The 18,705-nt window shown below is 34.9% G+C and overlaps 1 protein-coding gene across 3 annotated transcripts; it reads left to right on the forward strand.

The window, feature by feature from the left end:
- The first annotated feature begins 1,866 nt into the window (after positions 1–1,866).
- vgll2a (vestigial-like family member 2a) lies at positions 1,867–17,045 on the forward strand. Of its 3 annotated transcripts, XM_052098145.1 has the most exons (4): positions 1,867–2,068; positions 3,389–3,680; positions 5,191–5,664; positions 17,017–17,045. In XM_052098145.1, the coding sequence occupies exons 1-4, from the start codon at positions 1,985–1,987 to the stop codon at positions 17,028–17,030; spliced, it is 864 nt and encodes a 287-aa protein (XP_051954105.1). In that variant the 5' UTR covers positions 1,867–1,984; the 3' UTR covers positions 17,031–17,045. The 3 variants fall into 3 exon arrangements, with proteins under 3 accessions (XP_051954105.1, XP_051954103.1, XP_051954104.1); XM_052098143.1 differs by lacking the exon at positions 17,017–17,045 and having other exon boundaries at positions 5,191–5,973; XM_052098144.1 differs by lacking the exon at positions 17,017–17,045 and having other exon boundaries at positions 3,389–3,662; positions 5,191–5,973.
- Positions 17,046–18,705: the final 1,660 nt, after the last annotated feature.

Raw genomic sequence — 18,705 nt, forward strand, 5'->3', positions numbered from 1 at the left:
TACTACAGCAGCAGTGTCATTGTCTCAGACTGGCCAGTGTATCTGTATTTTCTTGTTTGCAGCATATTGATAATTTTAAGGGTCTTAATGACAGAAGTAAGCCTCTTGACCCCAACACCAATAGCTTGAAAACTATTTAATCTAAAAATCTAAAGAGCCCAGTGCAATGGGCACAGGGAACCATGGCATTTTAAAGGAATATTCCATGTTCAACAAAAGTTTAGCTCAATCAACTGCATTTATGACAATGTTGATAACAACAAAAAAATATTTCTAAAAAAATATATAGATGGAAATAGGTGAAGAGCACACATCTGTTGCTGATGTACTCGGCCTCTGGCGAGTGATCTCCCGGCGCAGTACTCCTCTTTTATGGGTAGCCCGGACAGATTGGAAAAGATGAGTGGCTTCCACTGACCATTTCTGGTGATTCTTGCATTTTTGTGAAATGCCAATTTCTGTAAACATGTTTAAATATGCCTTAAGAACGTTTAAACGTTTGTATTATTTGAGCTATAAAGTTGTATAAATCATAATTTTTTTCTCGGTTGTTTTAGGTTATTTGTGTTTATGAGATTACGTTGTCATAAAAAGTTGTACAATTGGATATGACTATACACAGAAAAGGTTAGTAAGTGATTTTATCACACTACATTCATGTTAACGTGAGTATTTTTACCTTTATGGATTGGCTCCATTCACTTACATTATAGATTACTCATTGTAACCTATATTTTTGCTTTTTTTCCCCTTTGCTTTTTAAGGAGGGACGAGTCAAAATGATTCTTTGTGGCAATCAACATCATGCCACAAATTCTGTTAATTGAGCTTAACTTGTATTGAACTTAATACTATTATGGCCAACATTTTCTTCCCCCATAAAATGAAAACCACTGTTGCCTCAATTGTAAACTGGTTGTTAATTGTTTAAATGCTCTGAACACTGCTAATATTAAATGTTTTGTCGATTAAATACTGTTGTTTTGCAAGTACTATTTCAACGGTTCTTAACCTAAAAACAATTTTCTGAAAGAAATAACACTGATTGCAAGGCAGCTAAAGAACAAAGTGAGTGTAAATGGTAACTATGTGGTTCAATAGATACAAGACAAAAGAGACCAATCACAATTCAGTTTGTAATAGCCTTTAAAAAAAGACGCCCAATCAGAGTTCAGTTTGTTATTACGACCACATGCTATCAATGTCAATGGAAGATTTTCACATTTTAATTTTGAATTTATTAAAAAACAATAAGTTATGAAAAAAAAAAGTGGATAGCACACCTTAGCCAAAAATTATCCACTAAACAAAGTTTGAGTGGAGTTTGGGTTTAATTAATTGCACGAATTTTGCTTTTGACTGGGTTATAAACCATATACAACATGAGGAATATAAATAGAAAGTGCTATTTATTTTTTGGTAATAACGAAAGATAAATTGGGAAATATATGAGCTCCGGCTGCACTTGAATTGTTGAGAGACGCGTGTTTAATAAAGACACCCGATTCAGAAGGAGTCGTTTAACGCAAAAGGATTTTAAGTCCCTCGGAATTTGAGAGTGAAAAACTGAGGTGGGAGACATTTTAGAAGCACAAATAACCCCACGTTTCGCACATAACTTTTCCCAAACAAGACAGTATTAATCGAAACCATAGTGAAAAACAGCAGTATTTATTTTATATATGTATTTAACTAAGGGAGAGCACCTCCGATGCACTTTAACGAACATTTTTGAGCGATGAAACAAACGAGTCGGTTCATTGAACTGAATCGTCCGAATGAACCGAGTCGTGAGAATGAATACGACTCGTGCTTAAGGACAGAAACGGAACATAAGAGGTGCTCACTGCGCGCTTCAGCCGGACTCAACGCACGGCGCGTCGTTGTTCTGTGTGTACACACTGAACCGCCGCTTTATTTCAGATGAAGCGTCCTCTCATTCCGTTACAAAGTTTTTATACGTGATACAACAGCTGTCTTCGCCATGAGCTGCTTGGATGTAATGTACCAAGTTTATGGTCCACCTCAGCCTTATTTTGCCGCAGCATACACACCTTATCACCATCAGGTATGTTAATGTATAAACTACGTGTATTATGTTTCCATTGAATGAGAATAAAATGTATTTTATTTTAGTTTGAGTTTAGTTTAGTAGCTTGTTTGATCCCGTGCGTAAGAACTTTCGTTCCTGGACTGTTGCGCCTGTGATCCTATCCAAATAGCTCCATTAAATAACAGTTTCAAACTTAATTAAAATGTCTATTAATCACATAGTTAGATTTTTAGAGGTGTTGGCAAATGTTAACTTGATTAAGGGCGTTTTACGTGTTATTTAAAGATATATGTCAAAAACACAAAGTGTGGTCAATTTTGTATTAGCTGACAGTGTTTTACTGGCATATATATATATATATATAGGCTATTATGGTATGAAATAGGCTATTATCATTATACAGAAAAGTTAGTTTATTTATTTTATTTTAAGATAAATATTATACAAAATAGCTTTTTTTGTTGTTGCTCTGAATAGTTATGAGCTGGCATATTTTTAATAATGAGAATATTAAAAAAAGATATAAAATAAAAGATATGATGGACATTAAAATGAACATAGTTGGACAATTCTCTAATTGGTATAAATAAAAGCTGTTGGCATGTGTAACAATTTTTTCTTATGCAAATGTGATCTCTCTCTCTCTCTCTCTCTCTCTCTCTCTCTCTCTCTCTCTCTCACTGCAAAACATTTTTTTATTAATTAGTATTTTTGTCTGGTTTTCCTGTAAAAATATGTAAATATTCCTAAAACAAGACACATTAACTTAGCAAGAAAAATGGCATTAGATATTAAGTCTTGTCTTCAGAGAAATCTGACAACATTTAGTAAACGTTGTTTAGAACAAGAAAAATCCTCTTTTTTAAAAGGGAAAACAAATTATATATATATATATATATATATATATATATATATATATATATATATATATATATATATATATATATATATATATAAAAAAAAATTTAAACAACTAAATGTAGTTTGATTTAAAAATAAAATAAAAAACAAGACCAATTTCTTATGCCATTTTGCTTGTCAAGTAAATTTTTTTTGTTTTGAGAAAGTTTAAATTATTTTACTGGAAAACAAGTCAAAAATGCTAATTATGCTAATTATTATTTGTAATTTTCTTTTTTATAAAAATATAAAGCAGCACATACTCTGCAACACAAAACATAGACTGGAATATATAACTGTTGATTCCATAAATGCAAGAATCTTTCTTGTGTTAACAGAATATATGTGTGAGTGTATGTTTATATGCTATTGTTTAGATTTAAGTCTAAAGCCAAATCATTTATTTTATATTTTTTTAAATGTATATGTTTACAGAAATTGGCATTTTACTCAAAAATGCAAGAATCACCAGAAATGGTCAGTGGAAGCAGCTCATCTTTTTCCAACCTCTCCGGGCTTCCCATAAAAGAGGAGGACTGCGCCCAGGAGAAAGATCACCCGCCAGAGGCCGAGTACATCAGCTCTAGATGCGTGCTCTTAACCTATTTCCAGGGGGACATCAGTTCTGTGGTGGATGAACATTTCAGCCGGGCTCTGAGTCAGTCAAGCAGCTACGCACCTGGATCCACCAACAGCAAAACTGCAAGAGGTACATCATCCTGGAGAGGTGGGAATCTAATGTACCTGCCTGATCATTTGTGATATGTAACAGTTCATATTTTGTCCTTTAAGGATACAATATACATTGTCATTTGTTATAAGACAAAATGTGGAAGATTTTCCATTTTTGTATTTCACGTCTGTCTAGTGGAACTTGATAAATGTTTGCTTTTTGCCTCATTCATACAATTATGCTTTGATCATCAATGTTTCAAAACACAAATACTAGATTAATACTAGAAATTCACAATTGTTTTTAAACATAATGCAAATGTATTAAATTATGGCATACAGATAAACCAAAACACAAGTTCAACACATTTGATTTGAATTTTAGTTGTATGCCTTTTCTCACCAAAAACTTAAAATTGTGATTTTTGTGAGAAAAATGTAAAAAAAAATTCTCTAGAGCAAATTTGTTCCAACCTTTTTGCATTTGGTGTCCATTATTCATGTATTAGTAATTTCTTTGTTGTGCATGCGTTTCATGATTTTTTAAAACTGATTTGTTTGAAAACAGACATGTTTTGTTAATCCAAAGGAATGACCATTTATTTTGTATATCTTAATAACTTTAAATGTAATTTTTAATTGTTAAAAAGATAATTGACAAATGAAAATTCTGCCATTATTTACTCACCCTCATGCGTTCCAAACCCATATGACTTTCTTTCCATTATGTCACACAAAAGAAGTTAGAATGCCAACGTCAGTCACTTTTTACTTTAAAGATGATGTTCTGGCTAACATCTCTTTTTGTTTTCCATGTAAGATATTCATACAGGTTTGAAACAACATGAGGGAGAGTGATGATGACAGAATTAAAGGGATAGTTCACCCAAAAATGAAAATGATCTCATCATTTACTCACCCTGATGCCATCCCAGATGTGTATGACTTTCTTTCTTTTGCAGAACACAAACAAAGATTTTTAGAAGAATATTTCAGCTCTGTCGGTCCTCACAATGACAAGTGAATGGTGATCAGACCTTTGTAGTTACAAAAATCACATATAGGAAACATAAAAGTTATCCATAAGACTCTTCTGAAGTGATTTGATGAAAATATAAGTATATACTCTAAATCTCCACTTTCACTTTTACATCTCAAAGTCACATATGTTTCACTTTCATATATGAAAGTAAATGTGAAAGTGGAGATTTAGGTTAAAAAATGTTTTCTCACCCACACCTATCATATCGCTTCAGAAGATATGGATTGAACCACTGTAGACTTATGCATAACTTTTATCTTTCCTATATGTGATTTTTGGAGCTACAAAGGTCTGGTCACCATTCACTTGCATTGTATGGACCTACAGAGCTGAAATATTATTTAAAAAATCTTTATATTCAGTAGAAGAAAGAAAGTCATACACATCTGGGATGGCATTAGGGTGAGTAAATGATGAGAGAATTTTAATTTTTGGGTGAACTATCCCTTTAAATATTTGAGATCTTACTGATTTTAAAGGTTTTATACAGTACATATATACATCTGGATGTGTGTCTCCCCAGACGGATCATTCCCTATGAGCCAGAGGAGCTTCCCTCCTTCGTTCTGGAATCAGCCATCAGTCACTGCATCTCTCAGCAGTGCCCTGGGTACCTCCCACACCGATCTTCCCTTCCCAGCAGACCACTATGCCACCACCTCCCTACACAGCCACCTTCACCAGGCCACCCCAGAGCCCTGGCACTCCTCTCACCACCATCACCCTTACTCGCTCAGTGGAGCTATCAGCACCCAGGCGTCCGCATATTCACGGCCCTCCATGCACGATATGTATGGAACACACTTTGACCCCCGTTACGGCTCTCTGCTTGTCCCCTCGGTGCGGCCGCATAGACTGCCCCCCGCTACGGTACCCGCACCTGCAGCCTCACTGTGCGATATCAGTAAGAGCGAACCAGGCAGCTCAGCATGGACCGCAGCTTTCACAGCAACAAGCTCTGACATGGGCCAGAGCCTCAGTCTGAACATGGATGCAGGTGTGAACTACAGTACACACAGAGGTCAAAAAAGTATGGACACTTAAGGCATTCTTAAAATGTCTAAATATGATTGCATTGGATTCATTTGAAAGAAAGATGTCCAGAAGCACACCTTTACATATATTACAAATAGTGTTCAAGAAAATGTAATTGGACACTTTTTGGTTATCAAATGTTAAAATGTTCATAGTAACAATCTATGTGGAATGACTTCATTCATCAACTGAAAATCATCTTTTGGTCAGATTTTGGCTAAAAATCACACAGTTCAAAGTTAAGTTAACTCTGAGATAAGCTCTACCATCATTTGTTTGCAGATGACACTTGATTTGAAAGAAAGTTTTTTTAATGCAAGAACATTCAGACATTTTTTTGTGTGATTTAAGTGTCCAGATACTGTAAAATATAAAAACATATATACTTAAAAAAAAAAAGGTCAGTTTGTGAAATTATTGTGAATATAAATTTAAAGAAGTTTAAAAGAATATTCAGGGTTCAATATAAGTTAAGCTCAACTGACAGCATTTGTTGCAAAAAAATTAGTTTTGACTTGTCCCTCCTTGTCTTTAAAAAAAGTATATTAAAATGTATATAACATCACTGAAATAACCCTGAATACATTAGATTACACTGACAAAACTCATTTTAAGGATTAGATCAGGTAGAAATAGCTCTTTAAGGTAACAATTGTTGGTAACCACTTTTTACAGTGCCTAAAAGCTCTTCAAGAAATATTCTGTTACCACCAAAAAATAAAAACAGTAAAAACCGAGGTTATAGTGAGGCACTTACAACGGAAGTAAATGGGGCCAATCCGTGAACGTTGAATTCTTACTGTTTCAAAAGAAATGCTATAAGACGTTAGCAATATTCGTGTTAAAATGATTTTAGTTTGATAAAATTGCATACCAACCTTTTCTTTGTAAAGTTATTTTACAATATTGTTGCCATGACAAAGAATGAAGTGCTTTATTAAAATTAGAAGCTTCACATTTCTGCCTTGAACCCTTTCAAAATTTGGCCCCATTCACTTCCATTGTAAGTGCCTCATTATAACCTTGGTTTTTGCTGTTTTTACAGAAAAGGAAGGATGAGTCCAAATTATTTTTTGCTGGTAATAGAATATTTCTTGAGGAGCTTTTAGGCCCTCTAAAAAGTGGTTACCAACAATCGTTACCTTAAAGAGCTATTTCTACTTGATCTAATCCTTAAAATGAGTTTTGTCAGTGTAATCTAATGTATTCAGGGTTATTTCAGTGATGTTATATACATTTTAATTCATTTTACCACATGAAGCATAGTTTTTAGGTTTAGTGTAGTTATTCCCAATGTAGAGTTGACATTATAGAAGACCCAAAGCTGTGTGCAAAAACACACTTAGCTGACTGTTTACTTGGTTTTTCACTCTTTAATCTTTAAGACTTTAAAACTCTAATGTTTTCTCACTTCAGGTCCTCTCAAATCTCTGTATTTGCTGCATTTCCCTCTTCTTTTCCTTATTCTTCCTCTCAGGTCTACAGAACCAGGATAAGAGCAAGGACTTGTACTGGTTTTAATGCACTGCAGCCACTTCTTACTCCACTGGCTTGTCTTTCTCTGCCTTTTAGACAATCACAAGCTTGTCTGTAACAGATTTTTCATCTCACTTGCAGCTCGGCGCTTCACCCTCTGCAGTGGGACCATCCTAAGCTGAACATTAAGCAGCAGGGGTTAATATCTCTCCAAACCATTTCAAGAAACATTCGGACGACTCTTGAGAAAGAAAAGACAGTAAAGAGAAAGAAACAATGAGTCTAAATATGAGCTTTCCAGAAATATTTGTTGGGTCGACTGGTAGATGCTCTCACCCGTCCATGCCCCACACCAACCGAATGCTCTCAGCAAAACGGACCCAAAACAAACTGAAAAATAACAGATATGTGTTTTGCGGGACACGAGAGAACGGAAATGTGGCGAGCGTGTTATATGAAGACTTTACTTTTGACTAGAAATGAGAGTTTCGGATCAGATAACAGCATTCCCTATCATGACAGAAGACATAGAGAGGCTATTTGAAGCCACTTGACTCTATCTATATTGCTTTCAGCACCTGTCATGGACAACTGTTGTGGAACTTAGCAGACGCACACACATCGGCAGTTTCACTGTGCACTGTTTGACAGAGCGAGTGCCCTGGATTTCATGAAAGAGGCATTTTGTTGTATTTGGACACAGCAAGAGGGAACAACTGGTTTGGCATTTAATTTCTTGGGAGGTGTGATGTTGCTAGGGAAGTGTGGGCATGTGTTGTTTGACAGGACGTGGACAATCACCATTTAGCTGTATATATTATTATCTATTTACCTCTCCTTATTCTAATAAACTACAGAGCAGTTGAATCTAGATACAAATGTTCTAAAGGAAACCCAGTGCTTGCAAGGCAAACAAAGAATAGTGTAAATGTGTCAGGTAAGCTTATATTTTAGGCTTTGGTTCTGCTGCTTTATTAAATGATATTTTTTTGTTTTGTTTTTAAGATATACCTGATAATTTATTTACATGTCTGGTAACTGATATGCAGAACCAGTATTTAATAATTGTTTTATTTATGGCTTTTTGCACAATGGTAACTAAAAAATCTACAATATATACAAAATAATTTTTTGTGGTAATCAAAATGATGCCACAAATGCTGTCGACTGAAGTTGTATTGAACCTGGAATAGTCCTTTAAGCTCCAGAAGTTTAATGCATACTTAAGAATCAACTTTAACCAGAATATTTGAGGAATATCAATACAAGGCTGTCTTGCAAGCACTGTAATTAAATGGCAATTTGCACATTTTGGCTGCCCTTCAAAAAGTTTGCTGTCCACACACATTTATTTGCAATAGACTTTATAAACATGATCATATTCAGTCATCTTTTTATTATTTCTGCTCTGGGTTCTGAGAAGGAAACAAAAGAGAGTGAATTACAGACCCGATAAACTTGACTTCAACCTTCAAACACTCAAAAGCAACACAATCCGAGATTAAACTGTTTCATTTTACCTTTTTTACCAATTTGTTCCCTGTTCAGGGTTTCTTTGAATGAATTTGGTAACCTTTATTGTCTCCCAGAATTTTATAAATACTGCCACTGCTATAGACATTCAGTTGTAGGAGTCTGAATTCTAAAGGCAAGTGAAGGTTTTACTGTACCATTTGCTTTATTATGCACGACATTGACCATCTGAAGAAAAACCTACAGAAAACGGTAACTAATCAATAAGAGGCAACACAAAAGATGAGTTTCTAAGTCAATTTGTTCTCTCATTGCGACACGAAAATGGTAGGATGTAAACACAGAATACTTTGTAGTCTATACTTTTTTCCACTCAACTGTAGAGTCGGGCAAAGAAAAGTAAATGGAAAGCGAGGAAAAAAAAAGGGAGATTGTGCTGCCATTTGATCCTTTTCTTTTTGGTTGCATTTGCGGTGAATACTGGACAGCTGAAGATTAATACTGGCTTATGACAACAGCATTGATGGACAAGAGATGTGTGGCCAGAGGTTTTTCTTGCTTAAATGGGTGAAACAATGGGCTCTTTTTAAAAGTGGCACTTAGGACTGTCATAAAGTAGAGAGAGCTTGCAAAGAATAATTAAGCATGTACATTAGTCAGCCTAATATCGTAAGACTTTTTTGGAGGCCAACTCTTTATAATTATTATTTAACATTAGTTCATTCTTTAAGTATCAAGAACTACCAGTGAATGAATATTCATCTTTACCGGCATTTATTCATCTCAGTTAATGTAAATTAATCAAAATACTATGGCTCAGTTTGTTCATGTTAGTTAAAATTGCATTGACTTATATTGACATAGACAACTTTTAATGTTAAAATGTATTAGCATATGTTAAAATTAACATTATCCAAAATTAATCAATGCTGTAAAAGTATTGTTCATTGTTAGTTCATGTTAACTCATTGTTACCTAATGTTAAGGACTACAAACTTTTTTGTAAAGAGTTGCAACAGTTTTTAAGCAGCTACTATGAAGCTAACTTGTGTTATTGAAAGGTAAGGACAGTAAGGGTATTTTGGTATGACTATTGAAACCCTGTTGCAAATGTATGTCGGGTATTGTGTTTTTTTTTTTTTTTTTTTTTACCCAACTACTTAACCTCAGATATTACAAAAAAAGTCACAATATGGAATTTTGGTTTTGAGGAGACAATTCCAAAAATGAGTCCATTCTAATTTAAAAGAATATCCTGGGTTCAGTACTACAGCGTTTGTACGGAAGAGAATTAGGGCCAAGCAATAATAAAAAAAAAATAAAGCCATCTCGAGATTAAAGTCATTATAATGCGAGATTAAACTCGTTAAATTTCGAGAAAAAAGTCGAAATACAATCTTGAGAATAAACTCATTAAATATCGAGAATAAAGTCAGTAGTTTCGAGAAAAACTCGTTAAATTTAATCTCGCATTATAATGACTTTATTCTCGATATTTAATGAGTTTATTCTCAAGATTGTATTTCGACTTTTTCTCGAAATTTAACTGAGTTTAATCTCGCATTATAATGACTTTATTCTCGATATTTAATGAGTTTATTCTCAAGATTGTATTTCGACTTTTTCTCGAAATTTAACGAGTTTAATCTCAGCATTATAATGAGTTTAATCTCGATATTTAATGAGTTTATTCTCAAGATTGTATTTCGACTTTTTCTCGAAATTTAACGAGTTTAATCTCGCATTATAATGACTTTAATCTCGATATTTAATGAGTTTATTCTCAAGATTGTATTTCGACTTTTTCTCGAAATTTAACGAGTTTAATCTCGCATTATAATGACTTTAATCTCGATATTTAATGAGTTTATTCTCAAGATTGTATTTCGACTTTTTCTCGAAATTTAACGAGTTTAATCTCGCATTATAATGACTTTATTCTCGATATTTAATGAGTTTATTCTCAAGATTGTATTTCGACTTTTTCTCGAAATTTAACGAGTTTAATCTCGCATTATAATGACTTTAATCTCGATATTTAATGAGTTTATTCTCAAGATTGTATTTCGACTTTTTCTCGAAATTTAACGAGTTTAATCTCGCATTATAATGACTTTAATCTCGATATTTAATGAGTTTATTCTCAAGATTGTATTTCGACTTTTTTCTCGAAATTTAACGAGTTTAATCTCGCATTATAATGACTTTAATCTCGATATTTAATGAGTTTATTCTCAAGATTGTATTTCGACTTTTTCTCGAAATTTAACGAGTTTAATCTCGCATTATAATGACTTTAATCTCGATATTTAATGAGTTTATTCTCAAGATTGTATTTCGACTTTTTCTCGAAATTTAACGAGTTTAATCTCGCATTATAATGACTTTAATCTCGATATTTAATGAGTTTATTCTCAAGATTGTATTTCGACTTTTTTCTCGAAATTTAACGAGTTTAATCTCGCATTATAATGACTTTAATCTCGAGATGGTTTTATTTTTTTATTATTGCTTGGCCCTAATCCTCTTCCGTACGTTTGTGACAAAAATGTTGATTACCACAAAAATGTATTTCTATGTGGAAAGAAAAGAAGCAAATATCATGGTTACACCGAGGCAAGTGAATGGGGCATTTTATTTATTTATTTATTTTTAAAGAAAAGGATACATTTATTAAAATACATTTTTGTGGTTATGAACACAATGTCACAAATGCTTTTGATTGACTTTAACTTGTATTGAACCCTGATTATTCCTTTACTGTAAAGCAGTTCATGAAAATGTTAATCTATGAAAATGCCCTACACGTGTTCATTGCTTGTTCAAGCTAACTAATGTAGTTAATGAATACATCCTTATTGTAAAGTGTTACCAAAAATATAGGCTTAAAGCATATACGCATAGCTGTTGAGCTGATTTTTATTCTTGCCTGGTGACTCCTGCACCAATATTAGCATTACTGGACTGTTTACAACTGCACGCATTGGACTCTCATCACATCCATTCAGCGAGCGACACTTGATATGCTCCGTTTCCGAGAGTGGAGGATTTGTGAAATTGAAGGACAATCTCACAGCAGTAGCTCATAAATTCCTGAGCGCTAATTAGGAGTGAGAGGGCGAGCTGTCAGTCACATTATCCCTCCCAAAAATCAAACGCACTCCCATGTAGTTATTTTTGAGTGGCGTCAAGGAATCCACAGTAACTTGTCGCTTTGCCCGCCATTTGGGGCAGGGGCAGACTGGCCATAGGACTAGGGACTTGTCCCAGTGGGCCAAACACATGTAGGCCAAATCACTGAGGGAATTGTGCTTTTTATTTAGCTTGTGAATAAATCTCTCACTTCGAGTTGCACAAACACAGACAGAGTTACTGAACATCCTTCACACTCGACTCCGGGCACCGTGCCACAGATTAGATTACCATTAATAAAGAAGCTTTCCTCATATGACAAATCTTTTTTCAGAGACAAGTGAGTGTATAAAAGGAATAGTTCACTCAAACATGAAGATTGTGTCATCATTTACTCACCCTCACATTATTCCAAACCCACGGTGCGAATTACGGGAGTCTGAGACCCCCTGGAAGGAACCGGAGACCCCCAAGAAAGAACCGGAGACCCCCCTGAAAGCTATTTTGCAAATAAACTGATTGGAATCTTAGCTGATGTAGATTGTAGATGAGCAGATCCCTTCCTGTTTGTAGTAACTCTGCCTCAGCACGTGCCTCAAGCGCCGAAACTTCATGCTTCAAGCCCTCGCAAAACCGCAAAACACACAGAAAGTCATATGTGTTAGAAATGGCATGAAGATGGCATAGTTGGCATAGTTCAGTTTTGTAGTCCTGCTTACACTAGAAGAATCTACATTTTATTTCTAGGAAACTTAAAAAGAAAAGAACATCATGAAAAAAATGTATAAGAAAAAAATGCTTTAAAAATATTTACTGCTTTTTCTTTTAGTGTCATATCACTCTTTCTGGTGAACAATGAATAGAGTTTTATCAAGTCTATTTCATAAAACAATATTAAATGTAAAAAATATATTTTAGCAAAAGAAAATGGAATCTACATGCATTCTTTCAGGTTTTCACCATTTTGCTAAATAAATATCACAAAAAAAATCAAAAATGAACTTTTTGTCACTTGGTCTACATTAGGGTTGCCAACCGTCCCATTTTAGACAGGATGTCCCATATTTTGCTCAAAATATGTCCTGTATTTCAGCGCCGAAACGTTCGAGGGAGAAGGACAGTTAAACGTCCTATTTTGATGCGTTCAAAATGCTTGTATACGCATGGTGAAAAGATGGTAATCCTTGTCTACATTGTTCTGTTATTTACTGTATTTATTCTGTGCTAAAAAAAAAAAAGCATTTTAATAACACACTTTTTTAAAGATCCCAAAATGTGTATTAATTAAATAGTGATGCTCCTTTGTAGAAGCAATGTTGAAAGAATAGCTCACCCAAAAATGAAACATTTACTCTCCTAAAGTCAGATAAAAGCTCCATAAAATTTGTTCCACCTATGCGGTATATTTCAAGTCATCTGAAGCCATACTATTGTGGTGTGTGAGGAACAGACTGAATTGTAAGTGCTTATTCACTAATAATCTTTCACTTTACCCATTCGAATCAGGCGTGAACACAACAACGTCTTTGTTCATATTAGCGCAGTGTATGACCTGACAGAACGTGGTGGAAAAGAAGAAAATGCGAACACACTTCATTGGTTCTTTTGTGTGAGTAAAAGTGTTACTAGTAGTAAAGGAAGGACCCATTGATGTGGAGAATACAAGTAAACAGTCTTTATGAATTTATGAATGGAAGATGGCCTTTAACACACCCACTAGGCATTCTGAATATTTGGTTATGCCCTTCGGCCTTTCCAATGCCCAAACGTCTTCCAAGCACTCGTTAATGATGTGCTCCTGGACATGGTCAACCAATTCTTGTTTGTTTATCTTGATGACATTTTAAACAAGTGGGTTTTTAGCTGCTTTTTAAAAATGACCAGAGAGTCCACAGATCTTAAATCCAAAGGGAGAGCATTCCACAATTTGGGAGCAACAACCTCAAAGTTGTTAATCGCAGTCACCTTTAGTATTTAGTCTAGAGCAGGGGTGACCAACCCTGCTCCTGGAGAGTTACCTTCCTGCAGAGTTTAGCTCCAACACACCTGCCTGTCATTTTCAAGTAATCATAAAGACCTTGATAAGCTGGTTCAGGTGTGTTGATTAGGGTTAGATCTAAACTCTGAAGGAAGGTAGCTCTCCAGGAGCAGGGTTGGTCACCCCTGGTGTAGAGCGAGGAACAGCTAACAGGACCTGTTCTGAAGAACTCAGATTCCTGCTGGAGTTATGAGGTTGCAATAACTCTTTTATATTAGCAGGAGTTTGACCATGCAATGCTCTAAACACCATCACAAGAATTTTAAATTGAATTCTAAATTTTACTGGGAGCCAATGTAAAGAAATTAAAATTGGTGTTACATGTGATCTCTTTGATGACTTAGTTAAAAGTTTGGCAGCAGCATTTTGAACCACTTGTAATCATTTCAAGGATGCAGCAATAAGACAAGTTAAAAGAGAATTGCAATAATCAAGGTGTGAGGAAATGAACGCATGCATAATCATCTCCATTTCTACTGTGGACACAATTGGCCTTAGTTTAGCGATATTTCTCAACTGATAAAAACAAGTATGCACAAGAGAATTTACATGATGATTAAGACTTAAGGTCTGCCCCATATAAACACCCACATTTCAAAGGGTAGGCTTAACAAAATGAGATAAAGGACCAAGAGTTTCCATCACCTTTGGGAGAACACCAGCAGGAACAGAAATAAGAACTTCTGTTTTTCTGCATTTAACTGCAGTAGTTTTCAGCCATCCAATCTTTTATAGATTTTATGCTATTTAAATGAATAAACAATTTAGTAATTTCATAAGGCTTATAAGAAATATATAGTTGAATATCTTCTCCATAACAGTGATAACATACACCCTGAAATGTACTTATTAATTGCCCTAAAGGCAACAAATATAATGCAAAAAGCAATGGGTCCAAAACAGAGCCCTGGGGAATGCCACAGGACACAGATGCTGATGATGAGACATAATTTTGAAAAAGACCTATCTGATGAGTATGATGAGAACCACCTGTAACAGAGATACCGATACTTTTTCTAAGCTTTTCCACTAATATACAGTGATCGACAGTGCCAAAAGCAGCTGTAAGGTCTAAAAGAATCAGTACAGAATATTTACCTGCATCACCTTACATTAACAAATCATTTGAAACTCTAAGGAGAGCAGTTTCAGTAGAGTGCAACCGACGGAAGCCAGACTGAAATTTGTCAAATACATTATAGGCATCCAAAACAGCTGTTAGTTGATCAGCAACCACTTTTTCCAAAACCTTAGCCATAAATGGTAACTTAGAAATAGGCCTACAGTTTTGGGGCAAAGATGGATCCAGAAGAAGTGGTTGAACAGCAGCTTATTTAAATAAACTGGAACATAACCAGATATCAGTGAATTATTAATTATAGAGAGCATACAAGGACCAATAGTGTCAATTATATTTTTGAACAGAGCAGTTGGTACCACATCAAGAGAGCTGGAGGAAATTTTCATAGAACTAACCAGCTTGGTAAGATCTTCTATTGTTATAGGAGTAAAATTATCCAGGATTATTGGCCTGGAGATACAAGGTATTTTAAGGGAATGAGAGGGAATAATGTTATCTTGTATATTGTTTATCTTACTCACAAACAAGACAGTAAACTGTTGCACTCATCAACTGAATAGATTTAAAAAGCCGGTGATGGAGGAGAGGCAATGTGTGGTGTATTATAAGTGGTGAAGCAAGCATTCTTTACTTTGATTTCCTGGGGGAAATTATTTCGTATAAATACTTATAGTATATTGTACATATAACACAGCTATGGAATACTTGGTTCTGATTAGTTAATTGTGGCATTTTGTGGTCAAATGATGATCCTACAACAATCAAAGATGTCCAGTGTGTCTTTACATGGCCTCGACGCTCCGAGCCTGGCCCAAAACATGTAGGTTTGTCGGGTACCATCAGACTAAGGGTTGAAGACCTCTAAACACGTGCAGGACAACCAAATAGTGATTTTGGTATTTCAATACCATGCACATCCATATTAATAATGTCGGTCCATAATTAAAAATTACATATAACTGGCTGTGTAAGACATTGCTCCAAACTTTTTGGTTGGATTTAAAAAATCCAACCAAATCTGGCAAGCGTCCTGTAATGCATAAAAGTGAATGTAGTCACGGGACACGTCATAGGTGTACCGGCCCATGGGCCTCTCAGTTCTTAATCCATCCTTGGTAATATCTATGAAAAAAAATATAGAGAGATCAAAGGTTCATTAAATGTTGGAGGTAGACGCCACTTCCTAAACATCCCCTGATACAACTCCTGAAGTATCGGTGCAAGAACGTCAATACATTCTTTGTAATACTCAACCGGAAGACCGTCATAACCTGGCCATTTTCCATTTTTCATTGAAGAAATGTCTTTTTTTTTCAGTTACTGTTATGGATGATTCCATTCCCTGTACTTCATCAGGCTGCACCCTAGGTACTTTCACATTTGAAAGGAACCATTCAATTTCTTCTTGGATAGAATTAGTATATGTTGTTGACGTATATTACTTTTCATAATTATGTTGGAATACTTTATTTATATCTTTAGCTTTAGTTTATCCTCCTGTTTAATCACTTATATTGAATTATATTGAAAATAAAATTCCCTCAGCTGTCTGGCTAATAATTTTCCTGTCCTCATGAACTGTAAAAATTGTGGCCTACCCACCCCACTTTAAATTTGTCTGCTTCGTTGCACTGCATATGAAACTCCTGCATAAAGACAAAATCTGCCTGATTATTTTTCAAACACTTTCCTTCTTTTAACTGGACTACCACTACGATTTGTCGGTGCACCCTTTCAATCTCAAATTTCCCTCTTATTTCAACATTGAGCCCCTCACTCAGGATCTTCTGAATGCAGGCTAACAATGTTCCATTAGTGCCGTAAAGTCTATTTTAAACCCACCATTCTCACATTATATTGTCTACTGTGGTTTTCAAGGACTTGTAATCGGTTCCACAAAGCATCCATTTATTTGTCTCTGGCACCGTTGTCATTTAGTAGCCGCTCTGAGGACTCCTCCAAGTGGGTAATGCACGCCTTTGCGTCCCCCATCCCCCAGCCTCTACTGCATAGCTGTCCCTGTTGCTTTCAACTCTGCCATTGTGTGTTTAATAGTTGAAAAATCAGTCACAACGTTTGACAGTGTGGAGCTAATGTGTGTCATTTCTGTGCAGATTCTCGAGACTAACCGTTGCGTCTGTAGGGCTGTGGGAGCTGTCTGAGGCCTCATTCTCGAGTTCAGGTGGCGGAGTTTTCCGCGTGGTTGGGCGACTTACATTTTTTTATATTTTGATGTTGCCATGTCTTCATTCTTTTCTGGCATGTAATTCTCAATACTGAAGTTATTTAGCTAGTAGTGAGCTTAAATGTACTTACATATGTGGGATATTAGACAATAAAAGTGGATTTCACTCCTTAGCAGTGAAGAAATCTCTGAAAAAGCAGCCATCTTGTTCGCTGCACCCACGTGACACACTTCTTTGTACATTTTAAAAGAGAATTCCTAATTAAAAAAAGGAAGATAAAGATCTGATAACAAATTAACATGAGTGTGTGGCAAAATATCTGTATCAGCCTATATACACTGAGTGCAAACCCCAATGTTGTTATTAATGGAAAAATCAAGTTGTTTTAATTAAACATTATTTGAAATGTCAAGTTCTGGGCTCATACCTCAAAAAAATGAAGTTCCTTGGAATTATTTTTCTTAAAAATCCATAGACTTAATATTTTAAGTGTAAACTATTGAATTCACAATTGAAGCTATGGGGGAATACCCACTATGACTTATCCTTGAATTATTTAATTATGTTTCCTTGGTCAAAAGGGAACTTATGGGGGATTTATATAGATGTTATTAAGAATTAATTGAGGGTTTCGCTGTTTTGTAGTATTATTTATGTTTTTTGGTGCAAATAGATGTTTTGTGTGATGTCACCATAGTGTGTGATCTGTGTCCCCTTTGGTCAATTTGGACTATGTTAGCTCTATTTCAGTTTGCCTTGTGCATGTGTAACTGAAGTGCATGTGCCTATGCATTTCTGTAGAGAAAATGTTTAATGAAAAAGGGAGACGCCATTACTCAATTCAATTGAGGAAACGAGTTTGCTCGATCAGTTGAGCAGAGTCAAATTATTAGGGTTTTCAGTGCAGTTTTTTGTTAAATTGGTATCGCTTTGCAGTGTCTTTTTTCTCACATAATAAAATAATCTCAATTCAAATCAATATCTCATGTCCATTTATTTACTTATTTGGCAAGTAGCCATGTGAAAAGAGGGATAATGAACAGTGTAAATGTAACACTTTACAATAGCGTTCCCTTTGTTAGCATTAGTTAACATGAACTAACAATGAACAAAACTTTCATATTAACTTACCATTTATTAACTAACATTAACTAAGATTAATAAATGCTGTAAAACATATATTGTTCATTGTTAGTTCATAATACCTAGTATTAATGCATTAACTACTGTTAACGAATGGAAAATGTTATCAGTTACAATTAATGCAAAATAAACCCGGGATGATTGATAATGCCCAGCTGATTGTACATTAACTTTCATACAATTCGGCCTACTAAATAAACAACTTGGAATATGAATTTGGAGTTTTCTAACAAAGTCCTAGTATATGAAAACTTCCATGAGCCAAAGTCCACTTTAACAGTTCAACACTGTTCCCCTCCAACAATTTAAATTATAAAAACATGTTATGGTAAATTAGCATGTTTTAGACAAGGTACCATGGTAATGCTATGTTTTAAGAAAATCAAGGAAAACCTTGGAGGATCCTGTAAATATGTATGGTAATCATTCATAACCTTGTATCAAAAGTACATATTTATTCCCATCTGACTCCAA

The sequence above is a fragment of the Xyrauchen texanus genome, chromosome 30 (genome assembly GCF_025860055.1).
Source record: "Xyrauchen texanus isolate HMW12.3.18 chromosome 30, RBS_HiC_50CHRs, whole genome shotgun sequence".
NCBI lineage: Eukaryota > Metazoa > Chordata > Actinopteri > Cypriniformes > Catostomidae > Xyrauchen > Xyrauchen texanus.

Bases quoted from the DNA above. Each gene is read 5' to 3' on its own strand.
- vgll2a (XM_052098143.1), top strand. From the start codon at position 1,985: ATGAGCTGCTTGGATGTAATGTACCAAGTTTATGGTCCACCTCAGCCT. The intron at 2,069-3,388 runs GTATGTTAATGT...ATATGTTTACAG, and splicing joins ACACACCTTATCACCATCAG to AAATTGGCATTTTACTCAAA. The intron at 3,681-5,190 runs GTGGGAATCTAA...GTGTCTCCCCAG, and splicing joins AGGTACATCATCCTGGAGAG to ACGGATCATTCCCTATGAGC.